The following is a 27,530-nucleotide window of genomic DNA, read 5'->3' on the forward strand; positions in this document are numbered from 1 at the left end:
GCAGGGGTGTGGGCAGAGCAGAGCAAGCGCGGGCTTCAGGCCAGACGGGAGCCGTGCCCGCTGGGGAGGCTTCCGGACGGGATGAATAGGCCAAGCAGCCATTCCTAAACCCGCACTCCCTGGGACAAGATGCACCATTAACTTTCTTTTAATGTTTTGTACGTATCGGTACACATTTAATGGCTCAATTCACTCAGACAGAAAAGCAGAGGGGAAATGAGAAACTCCTTCCTTTCAAAACCACACCCAGGAAACGGGAGAGTGAAACAGAGCGAGCTTTTTGAAACTTGAGCTGCTGCACAGATTTATCTGGTTCTAGGTAGAGATTTTTACGTCCCCTTTCTAAGGACTGTTCCTTTCCTCCTGGAGCCCTTCATCTGCTTAACAAGCACCTACAGACACTAGCTCCATGCCTTGCGAATATTCACTCCTTCCATCTCCATAAGAACCCCATGCTGTATAGAATAGCAATATCCCCATAAGAGGAAATGGAGGCACAGAGCAGCATTTCTGTCACGTGACCGGGAGCTCAGCCGAGTCCTTTGTGCTGCCTGCGACTCGCAAGGCCACCTCCCAAAGGAGAGAACCGGATGCTAACACGTACAAGGGCTTAGGGTAACTGAGAGAAGGGGCGGGGAGGGCCAGGCTGCACCTCCAGCCGAAGCAGCGGGTAAGGCAGCAGCTCTCTGAGATCTAGGACGGAAGCCTGGAATGGCCGAACCGGGGAGACAGTGGGAGCAGGGTGCAGGGGCCGCCTGCTGGCCACCATACCAGACACTGCGCAAAAGCACAGCCGGGGAAACGGGTGATTGAACGGTAGGTTTCACACGCAAGGTGGTGTCTGCTAATTCACAAGGAAGGTGACCTTCTCTGCCCACTGCTTAGAGGGCACACTGGACAGCTGCCAGGGCAGCCGGTGGTAGGGTGACTTGCAGTTCACATGGTGAAGGCTGACATACATTTTTTAAATGGATAACGTGAGGACTTGGAGTTCTGACCACCCTGAGTCGTCGGGTAAAAGCAAGGAGAACGGAGGGAACAGCATGGACAGCCGGAGCCCTGGGGCAGCTCTAACAGTAGCTCCAGTTCACAGTGACACCCACCACCATAAACCCTCGAACCACAGAATGAGGACACGAGTTGGAACAAGAACACGTGGTTATGCTTTGCCCCCACGCGTATAGTACGTGATGGTAGACCACATCTAGACGAATGTCTTTGTTCTGGGGCATGGGTTGCATTTCCCTCTCGTTTCCCCAAACGGAAACCGCCCCTGGAACCTGGCGGCACCTCACCTTTGAGCTCCGTGTTGCCTTTGAACCACCGGATAGTCGTGGCTGGCTTGCTGGCCATGGCCGTGCAGTTCACTTCGATCTCCTCGCCCTCCACGGCCGTGTCTTTCTGGATGTCGATGACCAGATTACGTGGTGGGACTGCAAAGCAAACGTGTGTGCGTTTACACACAGAATCTACTCCTGCATGCAGCCTTCCATTCATTAGAAACTAGCACCACTGCTCTCAAATCAGAGACAAGTAATGGACATTTATGATGGGAATTTAAAACAAACTGACACTGGAAGGGAAAAATACAAAGTCATCATCAAATAAAGTGAATTATGCACAATCGCTCTATTCAGAATTTCTGTCCTAAAGTATCGTACAAAATGAGCAGTCTCCTACCCCTCAGTTATCGGTGACCAAGTTATAACAATATAGATATTAGATTAGTTACAAAGCAGTCATTTAAAGATTGACCAGAAGAAGAGATAAAAGCAAGAGAAGTACACACAATTCAAGGAATCATCCTTACCTGGAAGTCTCTGAAAGAAATCTTTCTCCTTAAACTCAACCCTTTGATTTCAATCGTCTTATGAAAGAATTTACAGTCAACCAGCAAAGATCAGAAACTTGGAGTCCCTTAAAAGAATCCCTCACCATGAACATCTACAGAAAAGTGCGCCTCAGAACCAGTTCCATTCAATCAAAACCACTCATAGAGATCTAGAATGTAATCATTACCTCCAATGGGCAGCACATAATAAAATCCTTCTATGACGATGAGGTAATGCAGGAAATGCCTGTTCATTTGCAGTAACTTTCCATACTCTAAATGCCCCAGATTTTGGAAATCAAAGGTAGAAAAGACCACTAAGTAGCTGCAAGTAGTTTTATTAATCAGAATTAAAACCACCCTTCTCTAAGTATATTAAACATACATGTAATAAAATAAAAATATTTTGTGGCTAAAATGCTGAATATCAAAGCAAGAGTATGTAGGATGATGACAATGATGAAGAAATCATGTTATTTTTTATGACACTGAGCGACAGTGAAACTTCATATGAGGCGCCAGCTTCTTGAAATAGAAGTCAGTAAGAATGCCGAATTCCGTGGCGTGAAACTAGGAGTATGTGCCCTGACCACCACGAAGAAGCAGGCAGTACTGAGACATGATTAATAAGTCCCTCAACTCAGAAGAGAAACAAGAAATTAAATATGTATACACATGCCATCCCATGATCAAGTTGAATAATAAATCTGACACTGCTTCAAAAAATTATGGGATTAAAGCACGTATTTGTGATTTCCACCTGCTCTGGTCCAATGTGGAAAAAGGAAGACTTCTTTCCACAGGAAGACTTTTATGCTGAGTTAAAGCAGGTGAAAATGCCTGTAGAGGACGATGGAAAAGGAAATGATTTGCTTCATGTGTTTCTCAGCAAGACAGTGTGGTGGGGATGGGTACCTACTAGATCAAAAGCAGGCCTCCTCGCTGTTCCCTGTGAAAGAGAAAAATAGCACATTTGCTCAATTGGATGTGTTGCTAAAGTGATATGGCCCCAATGAGTAGTTAAACATGAGAAAGAACTACCCTAGCTTACACTCTAGGAAAAAATAAGCATAAAGAGAGAGTCTGATATCCAATTTGGAGTTGCACATCTGTTAGCATTTTAGAGACACAGAAAGGCAGTTACAAAAGTAAACGGGACAACTTCAGCTAGCCATTTCCTAAACGTAGTTTATCTCTGCTGGATGACAATCAGGTAGCTTCTAGGTTCTCGTCGCATGTACCTAGACAGTTGGTAGGGAACACAGAATAGATGTCTGGCGCCAACCAAGACTACTGAATTGTGAGTGCAGTACACTAGGGATATTGAAGAAAATGCTGTTTAAGCAAATGTGAGAGGAAAAGTTGTCCAAGCCTAAAGATAATAAGATCTTGGTGAACTATAAGGAACAGAATAAGAAACGATAAAAGGCAAACAACCAAGGAGTAAAAAAAAAAAAAACCTAGCAAAGTCCTCCCCACATATGTAGAAATGAGAGTCAATCACTGTGATTGATGGGACGCCGCTCAGTGTAAGGAAACTTAGATCCAGTTCGGGGTAGGCAAGGAAGGTGGGCCCCTGAGGACATGACAGAGGAAAACAGCTAAGGCTGGTGTCATGCATGGAGCTCGCGTTCCTGGAAAGAGTAAGCCCAGAGTCGGTCAGAGCCTGGTGCCATACAGCTCCGGGAACACGCATGAAGGTCACTCTGTGTGATGGGACAGACCCAGTCGTGTCACTGTCATATCTCAACGGTCAACACGGTCTTTGTCAGATGTCTGTTTTCTGTGTGATGCTGGGTATTCTTCCTTCATTCTCTCCTTTTCTCATGCCAAGCCTTAGATACCTTAGCTTTCCTCATCACCTCCAACCAGCTGTTCGTCTCCATTGGTATTTCTTATGCTCTCCCTAACACTGAGATGGTCGGAACGCTGATGGCTTGCTCTTTCCACATTAGTACATTATCTGCTGGTTCCAAGTAGGGATGAGGAAGGGGTGGATAAAACGAGGCCAGAGAACTACCAATGCCTCTTAGACCTTGCTTGGGGTGGAAGGAGTGGTGGCAACAAACAGGTCCTCATCTGGATCACCTACTGTCAGTATTTTCCTGTTAATGCTTGCTTTTCTAGCAAAAGATATACAGCTGACCCTTGAATATCACAAGTTTGAACTGTGTGGGTCCACTTATCACAGGTTTTTTTCAATAAATACTGTAAATATAATTTATCTTCCTTATGCTTTTAATATTTTCTTTTCTTTAGCTGACCGTATTGTAAGAATCCTTGCTAATAAAAGAGTAATATGCAAATTGACCCTAACTCCGCTACACCTACAAGCCATGCCCACAAGCCACGCCCACCAGCCAATCAGGAGCAAATATGCAAATAAACCCAACCAAGATGGCTACAGCCACAGAGAGCAGGAGGGAGGCTTGGGTTTCCCTGGTAACAAAGGAAGCCAAGCTTTCCCCATGCCGTTGCAGGCCTAAGCCTCCACTCAAGGCTACAAAGTTTCAATTATAGAAGGTAAACAAATCCAAACAGAAATGGCGGCAGCCACTGAGCTGGAAAGAGCGGGAGGGTTGGGTTTCCCCCGGCAATGGAGGAAGCAAAGCTTCTGCAGCCCTGGCTGGCCTAGGCCTCCGCTTAAGGCTACAAAGTTTCAATTATAGAAGAACACAAACCCCAAAAGAAATGGCTACCAGCCACGGAGCGAGCCGGAGGCTTGGCTCTGCTCCAGGCTACAAAGTTTCAATTGTAGAAGATACATAAATCCCAGATACCAGGGCCTCTGCTTGGGTTGCCAGGGGGCATGGCCGGCCTGCAAACCACCACAGGCCCTTCACCCAGGCCGCTCCACACCCCAAGGGAACCCCCACCCTGATCCGGGATACCCTTCAGGGCAAACCAGCTGGCCCCCACCCATGCACCAGGCCTCTATCCTATCTAATAAAAGATTGACCATCACTCCAACACACAAGATGGCTGCCCCCATGTGGTCAAAGATCCTGCCCCCATGTGGACACAAGATGGCCACCACAAGATGGCCAGCAGGGGAGGGCAGTTGGGAGGGACCAGGCCTGCAAGGGAGGGCAGTTGGGGGCAATCAAGCCTGCAGGGGAGGGCAGTTAGGGGTGCCCAGGCCAGCAGACGAGGGAAGTTGGGGGTGACTGGGCCTGCAGGGAAGGGCAGTTGGGTGGGACCCAGGCCTGCAGGGGAGAGCAGTTAGGGGGGAGCAGGCCTGCAGGGGAGGGCAGTTAGGGGCAAACACGCTGGCAGGGGAGCAGTTAGGCATCAATCAGGCTGGCAGGGGAGTGGTTAGGGGGTGATCAGGCTAGCAGGCAGGCGAGCAGTTGGGAGCCAGCAGTCCTGGATTGTGAGAGGGATGTCCGACTGCCCATTTAGGCCCGATCCAACCAGGATCGGGCCTAAACGAGCAGTCGGACATCCCTCGAGGGGTCCCAGATTGGACAGGGTGCAGGCTGGCCTGAGGGACACCCCCACCCCTTCCCCCCGTGCATGAATTTCGTGCACCGGGCCTCTAGTTACTAGAATAATAACGTATACATATGGTTAAAACGCTCAATGTACTGAAAGTAGGGAGCTTTCTTCGAAGATTAGTTTGAAACATAATGTGCCAGAGGCTCCCCATAAGTGTCCCCAAGCCTGCATGCTCCCTCTTTACCTGCATAAAGGGTAAAATTTGCCCCAAAGTATTACCTCACCCTTTGTACCCATGCAGGATGTCTACCATTCAGAGGTTTCAGTGTCTTCACAAATGTAAATCAACAAGCCTCAGCATCACTTCTGTCCACAGAGATGGTTCATTTAAGTAACACAGAAATTCACCTAAATGGTCTACTCAGGATCACCTGACAAGGCCTTTGTGTCATCTGGTATTGGATATTCAAAGTGAAAAAATACCTTGCAGCCTCAATACAGTTCCAATCTTATTGCATCCTTAGCAAGTACTACTGAAAGGACGAATCATCTTCCTTCATCTTTACAACAAGGCTCCTACCACTTGGCCTTCCTCAGTCTCACCAAGAGACCAAATTCCTGGGAACCCAGACTTCAGCCCTCCTCGTTCCTATCTTATCTGCCCCCAAACCTAAGTGAGGACAGAACATGACTATTTTTTAAGATGTTTTAGGAATCACTTTGATTAAATAAATAGTTGGTCATATTTTCTTTTGTTCCCCAAACTCGTTATTAATCCAGTGAACAAATATTGATTAAATACTTACTGTGTTGCCTGCCACTCACTCTGCTAGACACAGGGAACGCTACAGTCATGCTCCTCCCTTCATAGGAAGGACAGACGGTAAACAAGAATCAGCCACACTGTGGTCAGTGGTATGAAGATGACAAATGTGATGGGCTGGGTGAGGCAGGTAGGAATGGAAGCTCACTAAGCAGGTGATATTTGAACTCAGACCTGGAGCATGAGAATAAGTCAGACTTTCCCTCCCTTCCTTCCTTCCTTCCTTCCTTCCTTCCTTCCTTCCTTCCTTCCTTCCTTCCTTCCTTCCTTCCTTCCTTCCTTCTTTCCTTCCTGATTTTCATTTCTAATAAAGTAAACATCAACTTTTAATATTCTATATTTAAAAAAAAGATCTTTGGTAGTCATTTTATTTTTTTTACCCGAGTATAAGGATCATGGGACCAAAAGAGATTTATTCACTCAAAGAACTGAACCATCCGAACATAACAAAATTATTTGAAGTGATTAACACCAAGCACCAAGTCTACATCTTTATGGAATATGCTGCTGAAGGGACTTTACATGAGTATATAAAAAAGTGTGGTCCTCTCTCGGAGAAGAAAGCGCGAGCCCCATTTCGCCAGATCCTGTCAGCAGTCCATTACTGCCATCAAAAAAATATTGTCCACCGGGACATAAAACCCGAGAACATCCTTCTAGACATGGGGCTGAATATAAAACTGGCTGACTTCGGACTGAGTGAAGTGTTTATGGAGGACAAACTAACCACCGTCTGTGGCACTAACCCCTACATGGCCCCAGAATTGTTCCAGCTTGAACTGTACGAGGGCCCGAAGGTGGACGTCTGGAGCGTGGGGATCGTGCTGTACAAAATGTTGACCGGGGTTCTTCCGTTTGTGGGTAAAAACTTAGAACAACTCACAGAGTACATCTTGAGCGGGGTCTTTTTTATTCCTTATTCTCTATCTGTACCGTGCCACAAACTATTACAAAAAATGATAAACATTGACGCCGGCCGAAGACCCACCCTGGATATTATCATGCGAGATCGCTGGGTCAATACTGGGCAGTCAGCGATAATGACACCGTACATTGAACCACCCTGGACTGACTTAGACCCCCAGGTAGCCCAGATCATGAGGACCTTGGGCTATCAGAAGGAGGAAATAGAAGAATCCCTGACGGGGAGAAAATTCAATAACATCATGGGGACTTACCGGATTTTAAATATGAAACTGAACATCAGTGGCCGGAAGGTAAAGGTGAGGCCCTGCTCCTCCTCTGACCCCAACATGAGACTTTCTAGAGCCCAGGGGATGTGGGCATCAGGGAAGAAGGGCAGAGACCCTGTGACTCCACCAATGGGAAGAAGGGCAGAGACCTGTGACTCCACCAAAGGGAAGAAGGGCAGAGACCCTGTGACTCCACCAATGGGAAGAAGGGCAGAGACCCTGTGACTCCACCAATGGGAAGAAGGGCAGAGACCCTGTGACTCCACCAATGGGAAGAAGGGCAGAGACCTGTGACTCCCTGTGACTCGAGCCCAGAATCCTTTGTACCCACTCCACCAGGGAGCCTTGCAAGGAGCAGCACCACTTCCTCAGGAAGCATTCGAGGGACGACCACCACGCCCTCAGGAAGCATGCGAGGGCGAGGGAGCACCATCAGTTCCCCCGGGAGCCTGGGATGGACCACCGACACCCCACCAATTAGAGTGCAGGTGAGGAGGATCATCGTCCAACTAGGCAACGTGCAACCGGGAAGGACCAGCCAGCCAGGAAGTGCACACCTGGAGAGGACCGGCCAGCTGGGCAGCGCTCACGGGGAGAGGACCAGCCAGCCAGGAAGTGCGCACCTGGAGAGGACCGGCCAGCTGGGCAGCACTCATGGGGAGAGGACCAGCCAGCCAGGAAGCAGGGAATTAAGGAGTAAGATACTAAGAAGAGCACTCCATCCATCGTGACAATAAGATTTTCCCTGCCACCCAGAGCAGCAGCAGCCCCAGAAGCTGTGGGGGAGCCCCAGAGGGGAGAAATAATGACAACTGTCAAGCTGGGCCATCTTATGAGGGGACCTCTTCCTCTGGCCAGAGACAGGGCCGACAAGGGGTGGCAAGAAGGGTCTTTGGATTTTTAAAAAAAATTCCTGTGTTGCACAGCAGGACCTAGAAAACAACACATAAAAATAACACAGGTGGCACCTATGTAATATTCATGAGTGGACAATGCTTGGCCAAACTCAGGCAGAATGTAAGAGAGGAGGACAGTTCACCGGTCCAGAGTGAAAGGGTAAAACAGTTCACTTGAGGAGAGAAGGAGAGGACAGTTAACCAGGCCAGAGCACCAGGGGACTAGAGTTCACAGTTCACCTGGCCAGAATGTGAGGGGGACAGTTTACCACACTTGACTCAACCAGAGGATGAGGAGAAGACAATTCACCACCTATCACCTGACCAGATCATGAAGAGAAGATAGTCCACTCGGTAAGAGAATGAGGGGGACAGTTAACCACAGCTCACTCGGCCAGGGCATGAGTACAAGACCCTTCACTCTGCCAGAGCATGAGGGGGACAGTTCACCACAGTGCACTTGGCCAGAGCACAAGCGGAAGAGAGTCCACTTGGCCAGAGGGCTGGGATCAGTTCACTCAGCCAGAGCATGAGGCAAAGACTGTTCACTTGACCAGAGTGCTGGGAACAGTTCACTCAGCCAGAGCGCAAGGGGAGAACAGTTCACCACAGTTCACTCGGCCAGAGCACAAGCAGAAGAGAGTTCACTTGGCCAGAACACGGGGAACAGTTCACTCAGCCAGAGCACGAGGATAGAACAGTTCACCACAGTTCACTCGGCCAGAGCACAAGCAGAATACAGACCACTTGGCCAGAACACGGGGAACAGTTCACTCGGCTACAACACAAGGCGAAGACAGTACACTTGGCCAGAGTGCTGGGAACAGTTCACTGGGCCAGAGAACGAGTGGAGGACAGTTCACCACAGTCCACTTGGCCAGAGCACAAGCAGAAGACAGTTCACTTGGCCTGAAGACTGGGAACAGTTCACTCGGCCAGAACACAAGGTGAAGACAGTACACTTGGCCAGAGGGCTGGGAACAGTTCACTCAGCCAGAGCGCAAGGGGAGAACAGGTCACCACAGTTCACTCGGCTAGAGCACAAGGTGAAGACAGTACACTTGGCCAGAGATCTGGGATCAGTTCACTCAGCCACAGCACGAGGAGAGAATAGTTCACCACAGTTTACTCGGCCAGAGCACAAGCGAAATACAGACCACTTGGCCAGAACACTGGGAACAGTTCACTCATCCAGAGAACGAGGCGAAGACAGTACATTTAGCAGAGCACTGGAAACAGTTCACTTGGCCAGAACACAAGTGGAATACAGAGGTGAAGTCTGTTCACTCGGCCAGAGTGCTGGGAACAGTTCACTCAGCCAGAGCTCTGGGAACAGTTCACTCAGCCAGAGCACTGGGAACAGTTCACTCGGCCAGAGCTCTGGGAACAGTTCACTCAGCCAGAGCTCTGGGAACAGTTCACTCAGCCAGAGCTCTGGGAACAGTTCACTCAGCCAGAGCTCTGGGAACAGTTCACTCGGCCAGAGCTCTGGGAACAGTTCACTCGGCCAGAGCTCTGGGAACAGTTCACTCAGCCAGAGCACGAGGGAAGACAGTTCACTCAGCCAGAGGTCTGGGAACAGTTCACTCAGCCAGAGCTCTGGGAACAGTTCACTCGGCCAGAGCTCTGGGAACAGTTCACTCGGCCAGAGCTCTGGGAACAGTTCACTCAGCCAGAGCTCTGGGAACAGTTCACTCGGCCAGAGCACTGGGAACAGTTCACTCAGCCAGAGCACTGGGAACAGTTCACTCGGCCAGAGCACGAGGGAAGACAGTTCACTCGGCCAGAGCACGAGGGAAGACAGTTCACTCGGCCAGAGCTCTGGGAACAGTTCACTCAGCCAGAGCTCTGGGAACAGTTCACTCGGCCAGAGCTCTGGGAACAGTTCACTCGGCCAGAGCTCTGGGAACAGTTCACTCGGCCAGAGCTCTGGGAACAGTTCACTCAGCCAGAGCTCTGGGAACAGTTCACTCGGCCAGAGCACTGGGAACAGTTCACTCAGCCAGAGCACTGGGAACAGTTCACTCGGCCAGAGCACGAGGGAAGACAGTTCACTCGGCCAGAGCTCTGGGAACAGTTCACTCAGCCAGAGCACTGGGAACAGTTCACTCAGCCAGAGCACGAGGGAAGACAGTTCACTCGGCCAGAGCACTGGGAACAGTTCACTCAGCCAGAGCACGAGGGAAGACAGTTCACTCGGCCAGAGCTCTGGGAACAGTTCACTCAGCCAGAGTGTTAGGGGAAGACAGTGGCCAGAGCGCAAGGGCAGGACAGTTCACCACAGTTTACTCGGCCAGAGCATGCGGAGAAGAGAGTTCACGTGGGAAGAGCATGAGCAGGACAGTTCACCACAGTTCACCTGGCCAGGGCATGAGGATAAGACAGTTCACCCAGCCAGAGCGCAATGGGGAGAGCTCACTCAGCCAGAGCATGAGGAGAAGACAATTTACTCAGCTAGAGCGCGAGGGGGTCAGTTCTCCCAGCCAGAGCACAAAGGGAGGGCAATGTATCACAGTTCACTCGGCCAGAGCACAAGTGGAAGACAGTTCAAATGGCTAGAGCATGAGGAGAAGACAGTTCACCACAGTTCACCGGCCAGAGCACAAGGGGGACAGTTCATCCGGCCAGAGCACAGGACAAAGACAGTTCACTCGGTCAGAGTGCTGGCAACAGTTCATCCAGCCAGAGTCTGAGGCAAAGACAGTTCACTCGGCCAGAGCATGAGGGGAAGACACTTTACATGGACAGAGTGTGAGGGGGACAGTTCTCCCAGCCAGAGTGTGAGGGGAGGCCAGTGTACCACAGTTCACTTGGCCAGAGCATGAGCGATGACCATTTACCCGGCCGGTGTACGAGAGAGGAAGGGGGTTTGGGTGGCTGGGTGAAAAAGGTAAAGGGATTAAGAAATAAAAATTAGTAGTTACAAAATATTCATGGATATGAAAAGTATAGCAAAGGGAATAGAGTCACTAATAACTATGTATGGTACCAGCTGGTTACTGGATATATCATGGGGAACATTTTGTAAAGTATATGATTGTCTGACCTATACTGTATACCTGAAACGAATAGAAAATAATGCTGAACATAAACGATAATCTATAATAATAGAAGTGTAATGTGCTAATTAGACTGGACAGCTGAACGACCTTCTGGATGTTATTTTGGGCATCCTTCCAGATGAAACCGCTGTGGCAGGGGTGGAGGCAGAGGCAGTTAGGGGCAATCAGGCATGCAGGCGAGCAGTTAGAGGCAATCAGGCAGGCAGGCAGAGGCAGTTAGGGGGGTTAGGGGTGATGAGGCAGGAAGGCAGAGTGCTTAGGGGTGATCAGGCAGGCAGGCAGAGGTGATTAGGAGCGATCAGGCAGGCAGACAGGGTGGTTAAGGGTGACCAGGCAGGCAGGTGAGCAGTTAGGGGCAATCAGGCAAGCTGTTTGGGGCGACCAGGCAGGCAGGTGAGTGGTTAGGGGCTATCAGGCAGGCAGGAAGAGTGGTTTGGGATGATCAGGCAGGCAGGCAGGCGAGTGGTTAGGGCCAGCTGTCCTTGATTGTGAGAGGGGTGTCTTACTGCTGGCTTTGGCCCGATCCCATGTGGGATCGGGCCTAAACTGGCAGTCAGTATCCCCTGAGGGGTCTCAGATTATGAGAGGGTGCAGGCCAGGCTGAGGGCCCCCCCATGCATTAATTTCGTGCACCGGGCCTCTAGTACAGTATATAATACATATAACATACAATATATGTGTTAATGGACTGTTTGTTTTATCAGTTAACAGTAGGCTACTAGCAGTTAAGTTTTGACTAAAAGTTCTTTGTGGATTTCCACTATGGGGGGGGGGGAGTGATAGTGGAGGGGGTTGTGATCCTAACCCTGTTGTTCAAGGGTCAACTGTGCTCTAAAGTTCCCTAACCCTTCAGGGTGATTCCCTTAACAATGCTAATCCCAGGACTGCCTTCCTGAAGAGCTGAAGTCATCTTTAAGTGGATGGCTGAGGTAAACTTGTGGAAAACTTCAAAAGTGTTGGAAACTGTGACCAATGTAGAAAAATAAAGGACTTGTTCCTTGTGGACAAGAGCAGCCTGAGACGCAGTCCACAGTTTTCCCAAGACCGTGGCCAGTGTCTCTGATCTTTACTAAGACTAGAAGAAACAGTCAAGTATAGGAGTTGTTTAGTTTACAAACATAAAATGAAATTTGATCATGTGAGTCCCAATGGCTTATATTGATGTCAGTTATAAAGTTGACTTCTCTCAGATTTTTTTTAACCCTCACTCGAGGATATGCTTATTGATTCTAGAGAGAGGGGAAGGGAGAGGAAGAAAAAGAAGGAGAGCGAGAGAGCGTGAGAGAGAGCGAGAGCGGGAGCAAGAGCGAGAGAGAAAGAGAGAGAGAGAGAGAGAGAGAGAGAGAGAGAGAGAGAGAGATTGGTTGCCTTATGTACCTGTCCTGACTTGAAATTGAACCCCTAACCTTTCAATGTACAAGACGACACTCCAACCGAGCCACTCTGGACTCCAACCGAGCCACTCTGGCCAGGGCTCAGTTTTCTTTTCTTTTTATTTTTTTAAAGAGCGAGAAAGCTTTGGAAAATAGAAATGAACTGATTTAGGTATATCTTTCCGAAAAAGGGGGCTGAACAAGAAAATCTTCAAGTCTACTTTGGTCTATTAAGTCTACACTATTTCCCCTTCAACTTCATAATGCCTACTCTAATACAAAAGAGGTTAGCAAAGTATAAAAATCCATTTAGAAAAAAATGAGTGAAAACTGCTACTAACCAGAGAGTACACTTACACATGGTCCCACTAAACAGGCACATTTAGTAAAAACTGCCTGCGGCCATTAATGCAAATAACCAAAACTATATCCGAGGAAGTGCGTGTGGATGAAAACCTGAATGAACGTCACATACAAGGAAATACTAGAAAATAGCAAAGAAATGGTACGGTTTTTCTTAGCCAGCCTCAAATCTATCCGAGTGCCAATTATAAGCATTAAACCTACAGCATTAAAAAAAAAAATCAGCAATTTCAGGATGCCACCTTAATTACAACGAGAGGGGTCTTAAAACTGATCAGCACGTGAAATCGCACTCTAAGACCATTTAAAGTAATTAGTTCCTCCTGTTCCTGGAATCCTAAGAGTGAACACTAATCTTGGAAGGACGGGGTATAATAATACTGGCTACTATTATCAGTAACTGCATTAATCTTAAAGCAGTGTATTTTCTCTCTTGTCCATCTCCTCCAATGAACAGCCGTACATAGAAGAGTCCTACACTGTGAATTGGAGAAAGAAATGCACGCACAACGTCATAGGAGTTTTCAGTTTTCACATGGGTAAGAACATAGACATGACAGTAACTAACAAATACCCATCTCTATGTCTTCTAATGATGCTGAGTTCTTTGCTGATGCTTCAAACGACTAAGATGCACCACAATGAGCATCTTCAACCCATCAAGGCAGGGCATGTGTGCATGGCCACACTGAGGCCTCTCCAGAGGACTGTGGGCAGAAATGGAGATGCTAATGCAGCCTTCTTCTTTCACTGTGTATCTACAAACTCCACGCCGTAGAAGAAAGGCTTGAATATTTGAGTATCAGTGGAATTTGCCAGATTTTGGAAAATGAAAGACTCAAACACTGATGACAACAATTTTACTCCATCAAGAAATCCTACAGTAAATTCAATAGGAAGAATATTAAATGAATGCATAATATCTGCAGAAAGAGTATCTAGTAGCATTACTTTCAAGTATATTTAAGTTAATGCTTCTATACAATCGGCAGGAACCTATTTCTTCTAGAATAATCAGGCCTCCAAAAGCATTACAGGTAGAACTCTCAGAGCCTAGTGCTGGCATGCTGACACCCAAGCACTGGGTGTGCGCAGTCAGACCACCTGCCCAGGGGGCCTGAGAAAGCACTGGGTGTGCGCAGTCAGACCTCCTGCCCAGGGGCCTGAGGAAGCACTGGGTGTGCGCAGTCAGACCTCCTGCCCAGGGGCCTGAGGAAGCACTGGGTGTGCGCAGTCAGACCTGCTGCCCAGGGGCCTGAGGAAGCACTGGGTGTGCACAGTCAGACCTGCTGTCCAGGGGGCCTGAGGAAGCACTGGGTGTGCGCAGTCAGACCACCTGCCCAGGGGCCTGAGAAAGCACTGGGTGTGCGCAGTCAGACCACCTGCCCAGGGGCCTGAGGACAAATGTGCTGGACGCTGGAAACGGACAGGCAGACCCTGCTTCCCGAGGGCAGGTACACTCCTGAAAACAAAGGTGTGCTCTTCCAGGGAAAACATCCGGAAAGCAGGTTCAGGACTTGATTGAAAGTAACCTAGGCTAGAAGACACAAGGTTCTGAGAAAACACGAGGTCTGGGTCAGCCTTTGTTCTTGGTTCTCACTCTGTGCTTGTCACCGGGCAGATGACCAAGCTCTGCTATTACCTTTTCTTTCTTAGAAATAAAGATATTCATACTTAAAGGTATATGTAACAAGACATTCTGAAAATTCAGAATCCGTAACTATATTCCTTTTTTTTGCCATCACTTGTTGAAAAGCCATAAACCATGGTGGGGAAGTGGGTGAATGGTGAAGTTGAGGTCCAGGCCACTAATGACTCACTCCAATCAGCAAACTGTGTTCTCAGAGGCTTCTGCACAAGCAGATGCACAGGAAAGGTCCAAAATACCGGAACAGCCATCTCAGCAAAACCTCCACGCTCCCTCCTTCTGCAGGTCTGCGTGGGTCAGAGCTACAATCAAACAGGCACACCTGACAGCTGCCATCATTAACACAGACCACATTCGAAACTGTATGGACAGACCTGGAACATGGCTTTCTGAAGTCAGTATTCCTCTTATCAAGAACATGTATGTAAGTGTTAGGGACATGTTTTACTTTAATGAATAGAAAAAATTTTCCCTCTACAGCTGTGTTTAAATAAAGTAATGAGGCAGTAGCTCAATATGTACATCAATAAATACATATATGGTCACACACACCAAGCAAAACCGTCCTTCATATTTATCTTTCCTCTTTAATCTTCCTATCATTACACCGAAAGCTGCAGCCTGCCGCCTCAAATAGACTTTGATTCATCACCTCCCCGAAGGTGCAAATCAGAGATCTTGCCTCACGCTGCAGTGTGCGTCCTTGAAAACTTGGTTTCAAAATCTGATCAGCTGGTGGTGTGCACTGGAGTGTAAGTCTGTCTAAAAGAACACCAATTCTGACCTCCTCCAACACAGGGGATCTGCGGATTACCTCAAAACACACACACACACACACACACACACACACACACACACACACACACACAGAGGAACCTGGACACTGGGATTTGCCGAAAGCCACAATCTGGTGACCATGGTGACCACAAGTGAAGACGGGGACTCTCCCGAGGTGCCCCAGCGGCCCTTCAGCAGCCTTCTCGCCCTGAGAGCTCCTAATTCTTTAATGTCCAATGGTGGCAATTCTGGGGCAAAGTATATGATCTCTACAGCATGATCTACAGTATAAGCAATGAACAAGGCAATAAGGAATAGGAGGACAATATTAAAGGAGGTTAACTCAGAAGGATAAACCATTAGGCGGATTTCATAGCAGAGCCCCTCCTGCACAGAAGGAAACAATCCTAGCAGTTAGAACAATGACATGTCCATGGTGAGGGATTCATCTGAGGTTCCAAATCCTCCTGATCTTTGCTTCTGGAGCCTGAGGTCTGCAACCCCAGAGCAGGTGGGATCTGCACAGACTGGTCGTGTTCCTCAGAGTGTTTGGCAAAACAGGTTACTTTAAAAATTCTGCCAGACGGGCGGCAGGCCTGCCTAAGACAAGAACAGCCCCCTTCCCCTTGACGTCGTGCCTCTCACCCAGCACTGTGATTGTGGTGTAGCTCTCCTGCGGGGGGTCGGTGTAGAGCTGGCAGAAGTATCTTCCTTCATCAGAAATGGAGACATTTGTCAGCGACACTTTGAGTTCACTGCTGGAAAAATTCAGCAGCTGAAACCTGCTGTCCTTCAAAGCTGTGAACAAAGCACAGGGTTTGTGACTAAGACAGGGACAGTCTGATTCCCTACCCTAGCGGAGGGAGACGCAGGCGCCTGGAAAGGCAGCGGCAGAGTAGAAACGCCGAGTCTCCCGCACCCGGAGGGGAGGTACCCTTTGTACTTCCTGAGTTACTGTCTGGGCTTCTGTACTAACCACACGTGGACAAATAACTTGTCCAAAGGAGACTGGTGCACGTGGGTGCACGTGTGAGTGTGTATACATACATGCACACACACTCACACACCTCCCCCCCATGCCCTCCGCCTCAGTGCGTCAGAGTTCAGCCCTTACTGAAATGGTTTTGGATGCTCTGTCAGACAGAGGTAAGATGAAAAGAGAAAGAAGGTGGGCCGGGAGTCCCCTTGGGCACTGGAAGTTCAGGGAGCAGGACTTATAAAAATCATTTAAAAAATTACAAAAAAATAATCCAATTTAATCTGGATGTATCTTTGTATTTGGTATCCTATATAATAAAACCCTAATATGCAAATTGACTGAACAGCGGAACAACCGGAGGAACAACTGGTGGCTATGACACACATTGACCACCAGTGGGCAGATGCTCAACACAGGAGCTGCCCCCTGGTGGTCAGCGCACTCCCACAGGGGGAGTACCACTCAGCCAGAAGCCGGGTTCACAGCTGGTGAGCACAGCAATGGTGGCAGGAGCCTCTCCTGCCTCCGCCGCAGGCGGGCGGTAAGGAGTGAGGGGTCCCAGACTGTGAGAGGGCGCAGGCTGGGCTGAGCCCCCCCCCCCCCCCCCAAGTGCATGAATTTCGTGCACTGGGCCTCTAGTTATTGATATGATTTGAGGTGGAACTTCTCAGGGATAGCAGGTGACCAGGTGCCCCCGGAGGCCTTGACGTTGCTGTGCAGTTTCCTAAGCACATTGGGAGCCAATTGGGCAGAACAGAGGAAAGTAATGTATGTGGACTTAACTTGTTTATAGCAAATTAGAGGCCCAATACACGAATTCGTGCATGGGTGGCGTCTGGCCAGCCCTCCCGGATCAGGGTGGGGGGGTGATTGGGGGCGGGGCCAGCTGGGGGAGGGACCATGGGTGGTTGGCTGGCCAGCCCCGCCCCCTGGATGAACTCTGGTCGAACTCCTGGTCTAGGGGACAATTTGTATATTAGTCTTTTATTATATAGGATATTCACGTTTAAAGTCCTCATATTAATATTGGCAAAGGCTAGGTTATTACATAAGGACAAAAATTTACTCTAAGAATGAAAACCTGGCTTCTCTCCTTTTACTCCCCTTTATCCTCTCAGATATTCTTTAGATTATTCAACTGTCCACAGGTCATGAACACTGCGGTGGGATGGAAACAAGGCAAAGGGGACTTTCCACACCTGTTTGTTGGGCACCAAGACTCTCAAACCAAGTTTCAAAAGACCTCTGGCTCTCCACCAGCCCGGGCACCCACCTGCACCCTTGCTGTGATATGTAGGTAAGTGTCCAGTATTCACTTCTGTGACCCTCCATTTGCAAAGGTTTTCGTACAGGGACACCTCCACATACCAGAGGTGCAATGGTGACAGGAGGTTTGGTTTTGTCTTTATAGGTTCAGATTGCCTTGAAAATTTCAATCTTCAAGCCAAACAGATTACCTTTCAGTATGCCCTACTTTCCTGGTCTTCCCCTATTTGAGTTGTTTGTATCAGTGAAGTATTGGGACTCAATTGCAATTCACCTTGAATGACTACAATCAATTCCTATTGCAAAGTAAGACCTCCTTGCTTTTAAAATGGACCATTCAAGGTTTCTATTAAGTAGAAAGATTATGACTGCACATCTCTTCCCCTTCTGAAGAACTGACTAAACTTTAAGCATCTAACATTAAGCTAAAAGGAGGAGTCTTGGCAATCTCTTTATCAAGACAACATGTAGGAAAATCAGCTGCCGCCGAACACTGTAGAGACAGACACTTACGCCTGAAGTCCCTGAAGTAAATGGTCTGCCTGTTGGGATTCAGGAGCTGAATCACAGAGTCGTCACTCTTATTGACTTGGCAGCTGATGGTTGCAACTTCTCCCTCGATAACTGTCACGTCTTTCGTAAACAAATTCTGTCCATCGCCTTAAAAAAAAGAGAGAGAAGATCAGAAAGAATTTTCCATAAATTAAAATTTGGTTAATGGGATCAATTAAAATGGGAAGCAGGAAGCGCATTAGGAATGGGAAGCCAGTGGCAGCACTGGGTCAGGCTCCCCTCCTCTCTGCATGGGCCGAAGCGTGAGTCTAATGTCCAAGTGGGTCTAGGGGCACAAACAGCAGCCTGGAATCCCCCTGCCCCCAGGGTGTGGCGCTCGCGGTCCAGCCCCAGGACCTGTGCGAGGGAGCCCCGTGTGAGTGGAAAGGTCCGAGTGCCGGCTTCTACGAGGAGCTGAGCTGTCACAGTGCGGTCGGGCGGCGTGTGCACTCGGCCTCAGCTCACAGGCCCTCGAGCTGAGCTATTTGGCCACCTCACAAAAGACTCAAGGGACCACCTGCAAAAAGCAGGTAGGACGGCCGGCCCACTGAACAACCTTGTCTTGTTAGTGGCTGTCAGCACTCCCAGTGCACAGTGGTTCCCCCGTATCCACAGGGGTATGTTCCACGACCCCCCGTGGATGCCTGAAACCACAGATACTACTGAGCCCTGTATGTACTATGTTCTTTTCTATACATACATATCTATGATGAGGTTTAATTTATAACCTGGTCACAGTAAAAGATGAACAACAACGGTAATACAATGGAACAATTATAACAGTATACAATTGGCTCTTGAACCACCCATGCAGTCGAAAATCCACATATAACATTTGACTCCCCAAAGTTAACCACTCGTAGCCTACTGTTGACCAGAACAATCATGTGAACATTCTAGTAACATGTACTGTGTATGTTCTATGTATGTATATACATATAGTAAGCGTATATTATATACTTGTAATGTTCTTACTCTGAAGTAAGCTAACGAAGAGAAAATGCTATTCAGAAAATCGTAAGAATGAGAAAACACATTTACACTACTATATGTATTTCTTAAAAAAAATTCATGGATAAGTGGGCCCACACAGTTCAAACCTGTGTTGTTCAAGGGTCAACTGCACTGTAATAAAAGTTGAATGTGGTCTCTCCTCTCTTCCGTGCTCTCTCTCTCTCTCTCCCTCTTTCTCTCTCTTTACATTTCCCAGCCCAAACCCAGTCCTGAATCTGTGACCAGCCCTCACTTGAAGTAAATGGCCTGGTGCCACTCGTTTCGGGGACCCCTTGCTGGTTGGCTCAATGCTTTGTCACAACACATGGCGTCAATCAGAACATGTCTTCCATCCAAGTCTTCCAGCCACAAATTTAACGCCTTTCCCATCCTAACTAATAAGCACTGAACGTGCACTGTGGCCCTAACTTTTGCAGTTGGAGGTGCAACAGCAAAACTAGAGCAAATTTCCTTTTCCTTCTCCACAATCTCAGGGATAGAAGTTTCATTCTTACTGTAGATCTTAGCAACTTCAGCACAGAATGTTTTTCTTTCCTTATGAAGTGGAGAACTTCCACCTGGTCACTACAGGAGGCCTTTAGTGCTCTCGGGCACACGGAATCGCCAGCATCCTCACTCTGGCGCTTTGGGGCCATTAGTAAGTAAACTGCAGTGACTTGAACACAAGCACTGGTGTTGATAGGCAACACCAATGTGACAACTGAGGCGGCTGCTAAGCGGCTGGCGGGCAGGGAGCATTGCGGTGTGGAGCTGCTGGGCACGGGGAGGACGCATGGCCCGTGTGGGGCAGAGCGGGACAATACGCTATTTCATCATGCTTATCAGAATGCTCATAATTTACACCGTCTGAATTGTTTATTTCTGGAATTTTCCACTTAATATTTTCTGACTACGGTTAACTGTAACTGAAACCATGGAAAGTAAAACCATGGACAAGGGGTGTCTACTGTATAAGCAGGTCAATTATGTACTGTGTGGGAATGAGGACCTACCAACTCTAATCCCAATAAAATCCTGAGAAGGCTCACAGTTCCGTTTCTTACAGTTCTGCTTTCACAAAGGCACACCCTCCTGACTTATGTGAAGTCCCAGGCAGTACTGAGCTGTGCCCTTTGGAAAACCCCTCTCAGAACACGCCAGAAAGGCAGGGCTTCTGGCCCACTGGCCTCAGGCGGACCTGCAAACCTGCTTTGGTTTGGTGCTTCTAACCTTAGTATTGTAGTTAGGGTCTCTCATCGATGTCCTAAATGCTCCACAGCACAGGTAGGAGGAGAGAAGAGTGCAACTGAAAAGCAAAAGATGAAGCCGTTGTCCAATGTCCAATCCCGCGGCCAGCATGGTAGGGGATATAGAAGAATATGACATTGTTCTGGCCCTTGAGAAGCTGCAATGTGGATGAAAACTGAGACCTAACCCCCGCATACAGAACGGAAGTGTAGTATAGGCAAAGGTATATGGTTGGTCAGGAAGAGGAAGAGAGAGATTGCCTTTGAGCTGAGGGATCTCAGGTAAATCTTTTTAAAGACCTTGGGCCAGTTTCTCAGCAAAATGGGGATGTAATTAAAAACTATCTCATAGACCTGTTGGGGGATTATGATAGATGAATATAAAGCATGTAGCACTGAGTCTAGCTTCTCATAAAACTGAATCCGTGGTGGCTGCCATCACCATCACCATCACCTTCACCATCACCATCACCATCACCATCACCATCACCATCACCATCACCATCTCCATCTCCATCACCATCACCATCACCATCATTTCTCTAGATGTCAAATCCAAACAGTTATTAAGCAACTAGTATATGTTGGGGGTAGGGTGTTTACAAGAACTAAGGCTCTGTGTCCCTGCTCTCAAGGAGCTCTCTATATAATTATATATCAACTCAGCATAGCTTAGTCACTGCCTTACAAAACTGTCACATTAAGAAACAAAGGTCAAAGGTAAATACTATTCTAAAAAAACAACAACACAACGAGACAGTACAGAAAGAGATGCAATTAGAGTAAATGAAGGGTTTCCACCTGATAACCCTGGTTCTGCTGGGGGACCCTTTTCGACAAGCCACAGTGGGAAAGCTTGCGAAGGGGTGTCTGAGGTGGCTTTCAGCCAAATCCACCTAGAAATAAACCAGCCACTGGTGAGGATCAGAACAGAGGAAACCAGAGGGATAAGGAGAAATTATCAGCTCCACCGATAAATAATTCTGGGTGCTTGAGGAATAAACTGAAATGAAACCCACCCTGAGATCTCCCATCCGGGTGTGAGAACGCGGCCCCCCGGGCTGGGGTGCGTAAGGGCAGGCCTACCTGGCTTGACGCGTAGGGGAAGCTTAGTGGGCTGAAGTATCGCAGCGTAGCAGCAGGAGAAAAAGTGACCAGGAGAAATGAAGGACTGCTTAGTTTTCCTCGGTAGGTGAGAACCCTTCCTCTGAAGGGAGCACTTCATTCCCAGATTTGAGAAAAGAACAAGGGAAGGGAACGCTTGCCGATCAAGCAAGATCCTCAAGGCGGTTCGGCTGGCCCTGGCAGAAGGATGTGCAGGAAGGACAATACCCCTTTTCCTTGGGGAAACCCAGTCGAGTAAGAAAACAAGGAAACATTAAACTGCGCGATTCAAATGCTGCAACGGTCTCAAGCCATGGGACTTGCCTGGAGGAGGTTAGAATACAAACTGGGTCTACTGGGCTGTGAGGGAGATCGCCCGTGTCTGAAGGAAGTTAAGTTTATTAGCGGCACAAATGAGAAGCTTCCACTTAAAAAGGGAACAGGTGGCAGGCCTTACTCACTGCAACACAACCCAGGCTTGCAGACGCCGCTACGCGCACCTACTGTGACTGAAAGCCGGTTGCAATTCGATTATGCTCTTCATACAGAGTTCTTGTGGAAATAACTATATACTCTTGGTCTTTACTTGGGATCCTAGCATATTCTGAGTGGCATGAATATGTCTATTCATATTCAGGCCACAAAATATTTGCCCAAGAGATGAGAGAGGAGTTGACCACGATTTTAAGCAATGAAGGTAATAAAACAAAATCCAAGGGGTTGTTTCTGAGAAAGCCTAAATATTCTTCATTATTACTTATAATGAAGTAATGCAAGACAAGATCACCTTAATGTGTCCTTATGGGGAAGCCGTTCAGGGACAGCTGGGCCTTTGCAGTGCCGGCCCTGGCCGTGCCCGGCACACGGCGCGCTCTGCGAACCCATGGCGGACCATCATTGCTGTATTAATCTTCTGAAATTTCTAAGGCCGACCTGAAATCCTGTCTCGGAAAATGCCAATTCCTAGCTATGTTAACATGGTTGTAAAACTAATCTAAAACTACTATAAGTGATAATGAAATATTTTGCTGAAAGATATCTAACTGCCTTGGCTGATGATGGTGGCCCAAGGATGTCACCAATAAATTACATGGGGCAGCTGGACAGCAGTTATATTAAATAGAGCTCCATACTTTGAGACGCCGCACGATGGCTGAAATGAAATAATGACCTATTTATGTGAGGCAAGGAAGTGAATGGCAGGGATGAAAATGTATACATGTCAGTACTCTGAACTGCCTGCAGCTTTTATGTAAAAATACTTTCTGCTCACATCCTCAAATATTTCTTCCAAACAGGAGACGTACTGTGACGTGATGAATTTCCCCTTGAAATAGATATCATGACAATTAGGTTGTTACAAAACGCACTATGACGTGCAGCAGAAGAGTACAAACAGGCAACTTTGGTGTCTTTCTTAACCCATTTTAAAAACCTTCCTGATTTTCTCAAACGTAATTAGCAGATACAGCACCTGTTCTGAGCAGAGGAAAGCCAAGTACAGACCACGCACCACAGCCACGAGATAAGGCTGCTCACAGCTGCACATCTGTTTTCAGGCTGGACGGGGCCTGACACGTGCGGACATTTCTCACCGCTGACTGGTACAGACGGGCGAGGGTCAGGAGACAGAACCAAACCCACTTTTAGTTTCTATCAGCCACTGTCTTCCCAACAACTTCCCTATTTGCCCCACGATTTCTACAAATAGAACTGTGGTATTGGGGAGGTCCATTCACTCACAGGCAAGTCTCCTGTAGTCAACTGGAAACGGCTGGGCACTCATTACCAGAAAGAAAACATATTATCTAAAAAAACAGTAGCATTTATTCTGACGATTAGAAAGGACCATTTCAAGCTCAGTTGGTGAGGACTGGAGTGAGGCTGGGGGTGTAGCTGGCTCATAAATCCCCTATTAACTCAATCTTCAATTAGTTTAACTCACGGATTCTTTCCTGAAACACCCGTTCATTATACACGCTATCTGAATGACACTACCCGAAGCACTACCATTGATGGAATCTATTCCGTCAACAATATGACCACCTGACAGGGGGAGGGGCGAATCTCCCAGCAGGAGCTGAGCTGAGAAAGGCCTTCTGCTGCACCCCAAGAGAGGAAGGGAGAAGGTTCCCCAGCGTGAGGCGCCGAGCTAGCCTAGCCGCTCTGCTCTGTGCACTCTTCCCTCTCCAACCCCCCGGACTCTTCAACATCCCCACTTTGAGGACGAAGCATCGAGACACGAGCTGTTTTAATAAGTTGCCCAATGTCCTCGGCCAAGTGGCCGCTGGCGTTTGAACTCAGCTCTGTCAGCTCCCCCAGCCCATACAGCCCGTACTCTGGACCCGGCCAGCGTGAGGATTCGTTGCCAGGCTCTCCTGGCGCTGCCTCGGAACATGCACTTGTTTTTCAAGGGGGTTATTTCCCTTTGAGCAACTTCTAGTTTTTTTTTATTTCGATAATTTATCCAGAACACAATTACACACTTGGAGATGACAGAGGAAGTGTCCTGCATGTAAAACGCCTTGTTTACTGCTGCTGCCTCCTCTCGGCCTCAGCACGCTGGGCCAGAGGACACCCGCCCCCACTGCCTGCCCTTAATAAAGCCCTTCATTTATGCGGGGGAGTCTCTCCACGGAGTCCCAGTTAGTGCAGAACCAGGCTTATCCTGTGGCAACTATGGAAACTTCCTGACACGGAGGGCCACCGAGGACTCGTAGCTGGGAAGACAGTTGCCAAGAGAAGGAGCAGGTCAAGTCCCGACCTACTTCTTCAGTAAAAACCATGTTAGGGTAACCTTTGTCCCCTCTGCTGCATGGAAGTCTGAACCCAGCGTACATCAGCACAGTCAGGTTGTCTAAACAGGCCAAAGTCTACCCCAAACTCCCACACTACAGGTACTCCCAAAATCCTCCTCCGGATGAGCAATGTAAGGCATTCATTTTTAAAAGCCACAAGAATTCTTGAAATTTTACACTAATTATTATAAAGGCTCGGGATTATTAAGTCTTTCCCTCTAAGAGGTTATCGAAGAGTCAAAAAACTTGCGTGTCTTTGAAAACCTAATTTTCTACTGTTGTGTGAGCCCTCTGTCTTCAAGCTCCCAACGGCTTTTCACCCACTCCTGCTTCTAGCGGATCCCATTTTTACAACCCTTGGTTATATCCCCAGCTAGAAAGAACAACCCCTTCCCATATCAAACCATCACCAAGGAGGCGCCGCAATTCCTGCGGAGGGTTCCGAGGGCTGGCACCAGAAGTGAACACATTTCAGGAAAAGAGGAAAACATTACGGTTCTGTTGAAAGCCAGAGGGAAAAAGCTTTCGAGCTGCCTATGTCCCCTCAAGTCCACGTAAAGACAGTGTTCACTACAAATCATTAACAAACCCATTAAGATTTGATTTCTATCTAAGCAAGTATTGTCAGCATATTTTGTACATTTCCTTTAAAAGACTCAATCCTATCTTTCAATTCATTAAACTGTTCCTTGCATTTACAGTTTTATATCAAATCAGAAACCTATTTGAATTAATAAGAATTACAATAAAAGTAATTTGAAAATAAATTATTTGAAGTTCAAGCCACGAAAGCTTTTGATGAAAGGATTTAGTTCCATTTAAATATTACAGTAACATTTTTAGCCATCTAATGTGCAGATGAGAGACAGTGAGAACCAGTGTCCGAAAAGAAGGGTCGGCCAACCGTGGATTAAGGTTAAGGGTGAGACCTCTTCAACATAAACACAAGTCTTGAATTCAAAGAGAGGTAGTACATCAACCTTCGTGAACACTTGAGCATTTATTTAAAATCGAAAGCATTCATTCAGTCTGCTGTTTGCAAAGATCCTCTTACCCTGTAGACCCTCCTCCATGGTTTGCCAACCCAAATAGTAAAGTTGAATATGTTGATTGTTTGCATCCAAAATAATGAACGCAAATCAGATAGCTGGTAAGCTTAGAGTTAAGCTAAAACCAACTCAACAAGTAACTGAGTGGGCAGGAGTACGTGACACTGACCAAAACATTTGGGTCACCTTCTTTTTCATAAAATCCTATGAAATCCAGGAGGATGCACGCCTACAACCACATGGCGAGCGGGAGGCGGGGAGGCCGCATCTCCTAACGCAGTGGTCGGCAAACTGCAGCTCGCGAGCCATATGCGGCTCGCGAGCTGCGGTTTGCCGCTCTGTTGACTAATGAGTTTGCCGCCCACTGCTAAGGCATTACCCTTACCCAGAAGTTTTGATTAATGGTAAGACATTTGTACATTATTAAAATGTTTTTTTTAAGTGTTTTTCCCTAGCAGTGGTCGGCAAACTCATTAGTCAACAGAGCGGCAAACCGCGGCTCGAAAACCGCATGTGGCTCGAGAGCCGCAGTTTGCCGACCACTGTCCTAACGGGTCATCAAGGCACTTCTGTTCTTGGCTATTTCTAAATAACCTTCAATGATTAGCTTAATTCTAATTACAAAAGCAATATATGCTCAAGGTTTATTGTTTTATATGTAGTATTTGTAACACCATGACATGGAAATGGTCAGGATCTTATAAGCGTCTCCCCTAATATAATTACTGTTGAGTCACTTGAGCTTAGGGAAGGAAAAAGATACTGACTTTAATCTAATCTCCTTTTATAATCAGTACAAGGTGGGGCACATTTTTGAACTGCAAGGTAAAGCGTAAGGCCTCAGTGCTGGTTTTTCTTCAATTAAAATGGTTGCTGTCCCCTGAATACAAAACAAAAAATACCATCTGACACAACATGAAGCTATTCGTGGATATTCTGTATGCACGTTCTTGTTGAGTTGACTAATGGCAAATTAACGTTCTCTATTTTAGCTTAAACACATACTATAGGTATGTTTGATTAGCACTGAATTCCAAAAGCTGATTACTATGCATGCTCTGATTATGTAATTACATAATAGAGCATAATGGCTCCTTTGGAGTCATTATGATCTATATGGCAAACATGTTTCAGTTTTGCTGGAGTTTAAATACACGTTGAGATGACAGCTCATAACAAGGCCCCACTTCTCAGTCTTATCAGTTAAGTGGGCATTCTCCATCCGTCCTAACATCTTCTCGACCCCAATTAAGCCCATTGTGTCAAGCTGCAAACACTTTGGAGAAATCCCCTTTGTTTTCTTAGCCTTCAAAAAAAGGACATTAATTTTAAAAGCTGCATTAAGCAAAAGGCCTGGGTTAAAAAAAAAAATAGCTCAGATTCCATCCTTCATCCACCTTTGAAAGGTCTGCAGGGAACCACATCAGTTCATTCATCACTGTTCAGATAGCCACAAGGGGGTTAAAGATGGAATTTCACCTTTAACTCCCAAATGCTCACGGGGAGACAGCCAGCACACCGATGCTCCAGGGTGGCTGGCCACTGTGCACGCAGCTCGGGGCTAACGGAGCGTCCAGCTCATCCAGCCATACAGAGGGCCAGCTGCCCAGCCTCGGGCAGTATCCCTTGTCTTCTGCAGCTCCCTTGGAAGAGATAGCTATGAAATAGCACAGCCAGTTCCCAACAGAACTTACCTAGATTGTTGTTAATCCCACCGTCACCTTATAAACTGGGAAGTAGTCAGGTTTAAAAACAGGACAAAAGTAATTTTAACGACCGGGGGAGAGGTCAATGGGGGAAAGGAGACATATGTAACACTATGTGTAATACTTTAAACAATAAAAAAGTTATTGTACCGAATTACGTTCAGCTTCGCTATCCCCATGAAGTCCTTTAGCCTTACACTATTTATCTGCAAGAGGAGCTGCTGCTTTTCCCTTCCAAGAACAGGCTCCCTCACTCCATCCAAACCAAAGGTGACCAAGTCTCAAGTTTGAAGATGAATAAGCATCGAGCTGTTTTTACCTTCCCATCTGTTGGTTTTCAACATTAAGGCTGAAGAACTGAGGTCAAGCACAGTCCAACCCGTATTTACATAGAGGATGCGCACCTCCTCGGGAAGGAAAGCATTGATCGGA

General features: G+C 47.5%; 1 protein-coding gene across 3 annotated transcripts in view; it reads right to left on the bottom strand.

Annotated features, from left to right (window-relative positions):
• Positions 1–27,530, bottom strand: part of CADM1 (cell adhesion molecule 1) — a 363,088-nt gene that overhangs the window by 55,456 nt on the left and 280,102 nt on the right. For all 3 annotated transcript variants that reach the window (XM_079787619.1, XM_079787621.1, XM_079787620.1), the window contains exons 2-4: positions 18,163–18,309; positions 16,050–16,202; positions 1,296–1,433 (exon numbers count right to left, since the gene is read on the bottom strand). In XM_079787619.1, coding sequence (XP_079643745.1) covers positions 1,296–1,433; positions 16,050–16,202; positions 18,163–18,309 — 438 coding nt within the window. The remainder of the gene's footprint in view (positions 1–1,295; positions 1,434–16,049; positions 16,203–18,162; positions 18,310–27,530) is intronic.

Source organism: Cnephaeus nilssonii (assembly GCF_951640355.1).
Source record: "Cnephaeus nilssonii genome assembly, chromosome: 13".
In the NCBI taxonomy this organism is placed as follows: domain Eukaryota; kingdom Metazoa; phylum Chordata; class Mammalia; order Chiroptera; family Vespertilionidae; genus Cnephaeus; species Cnephaeus nilssonii.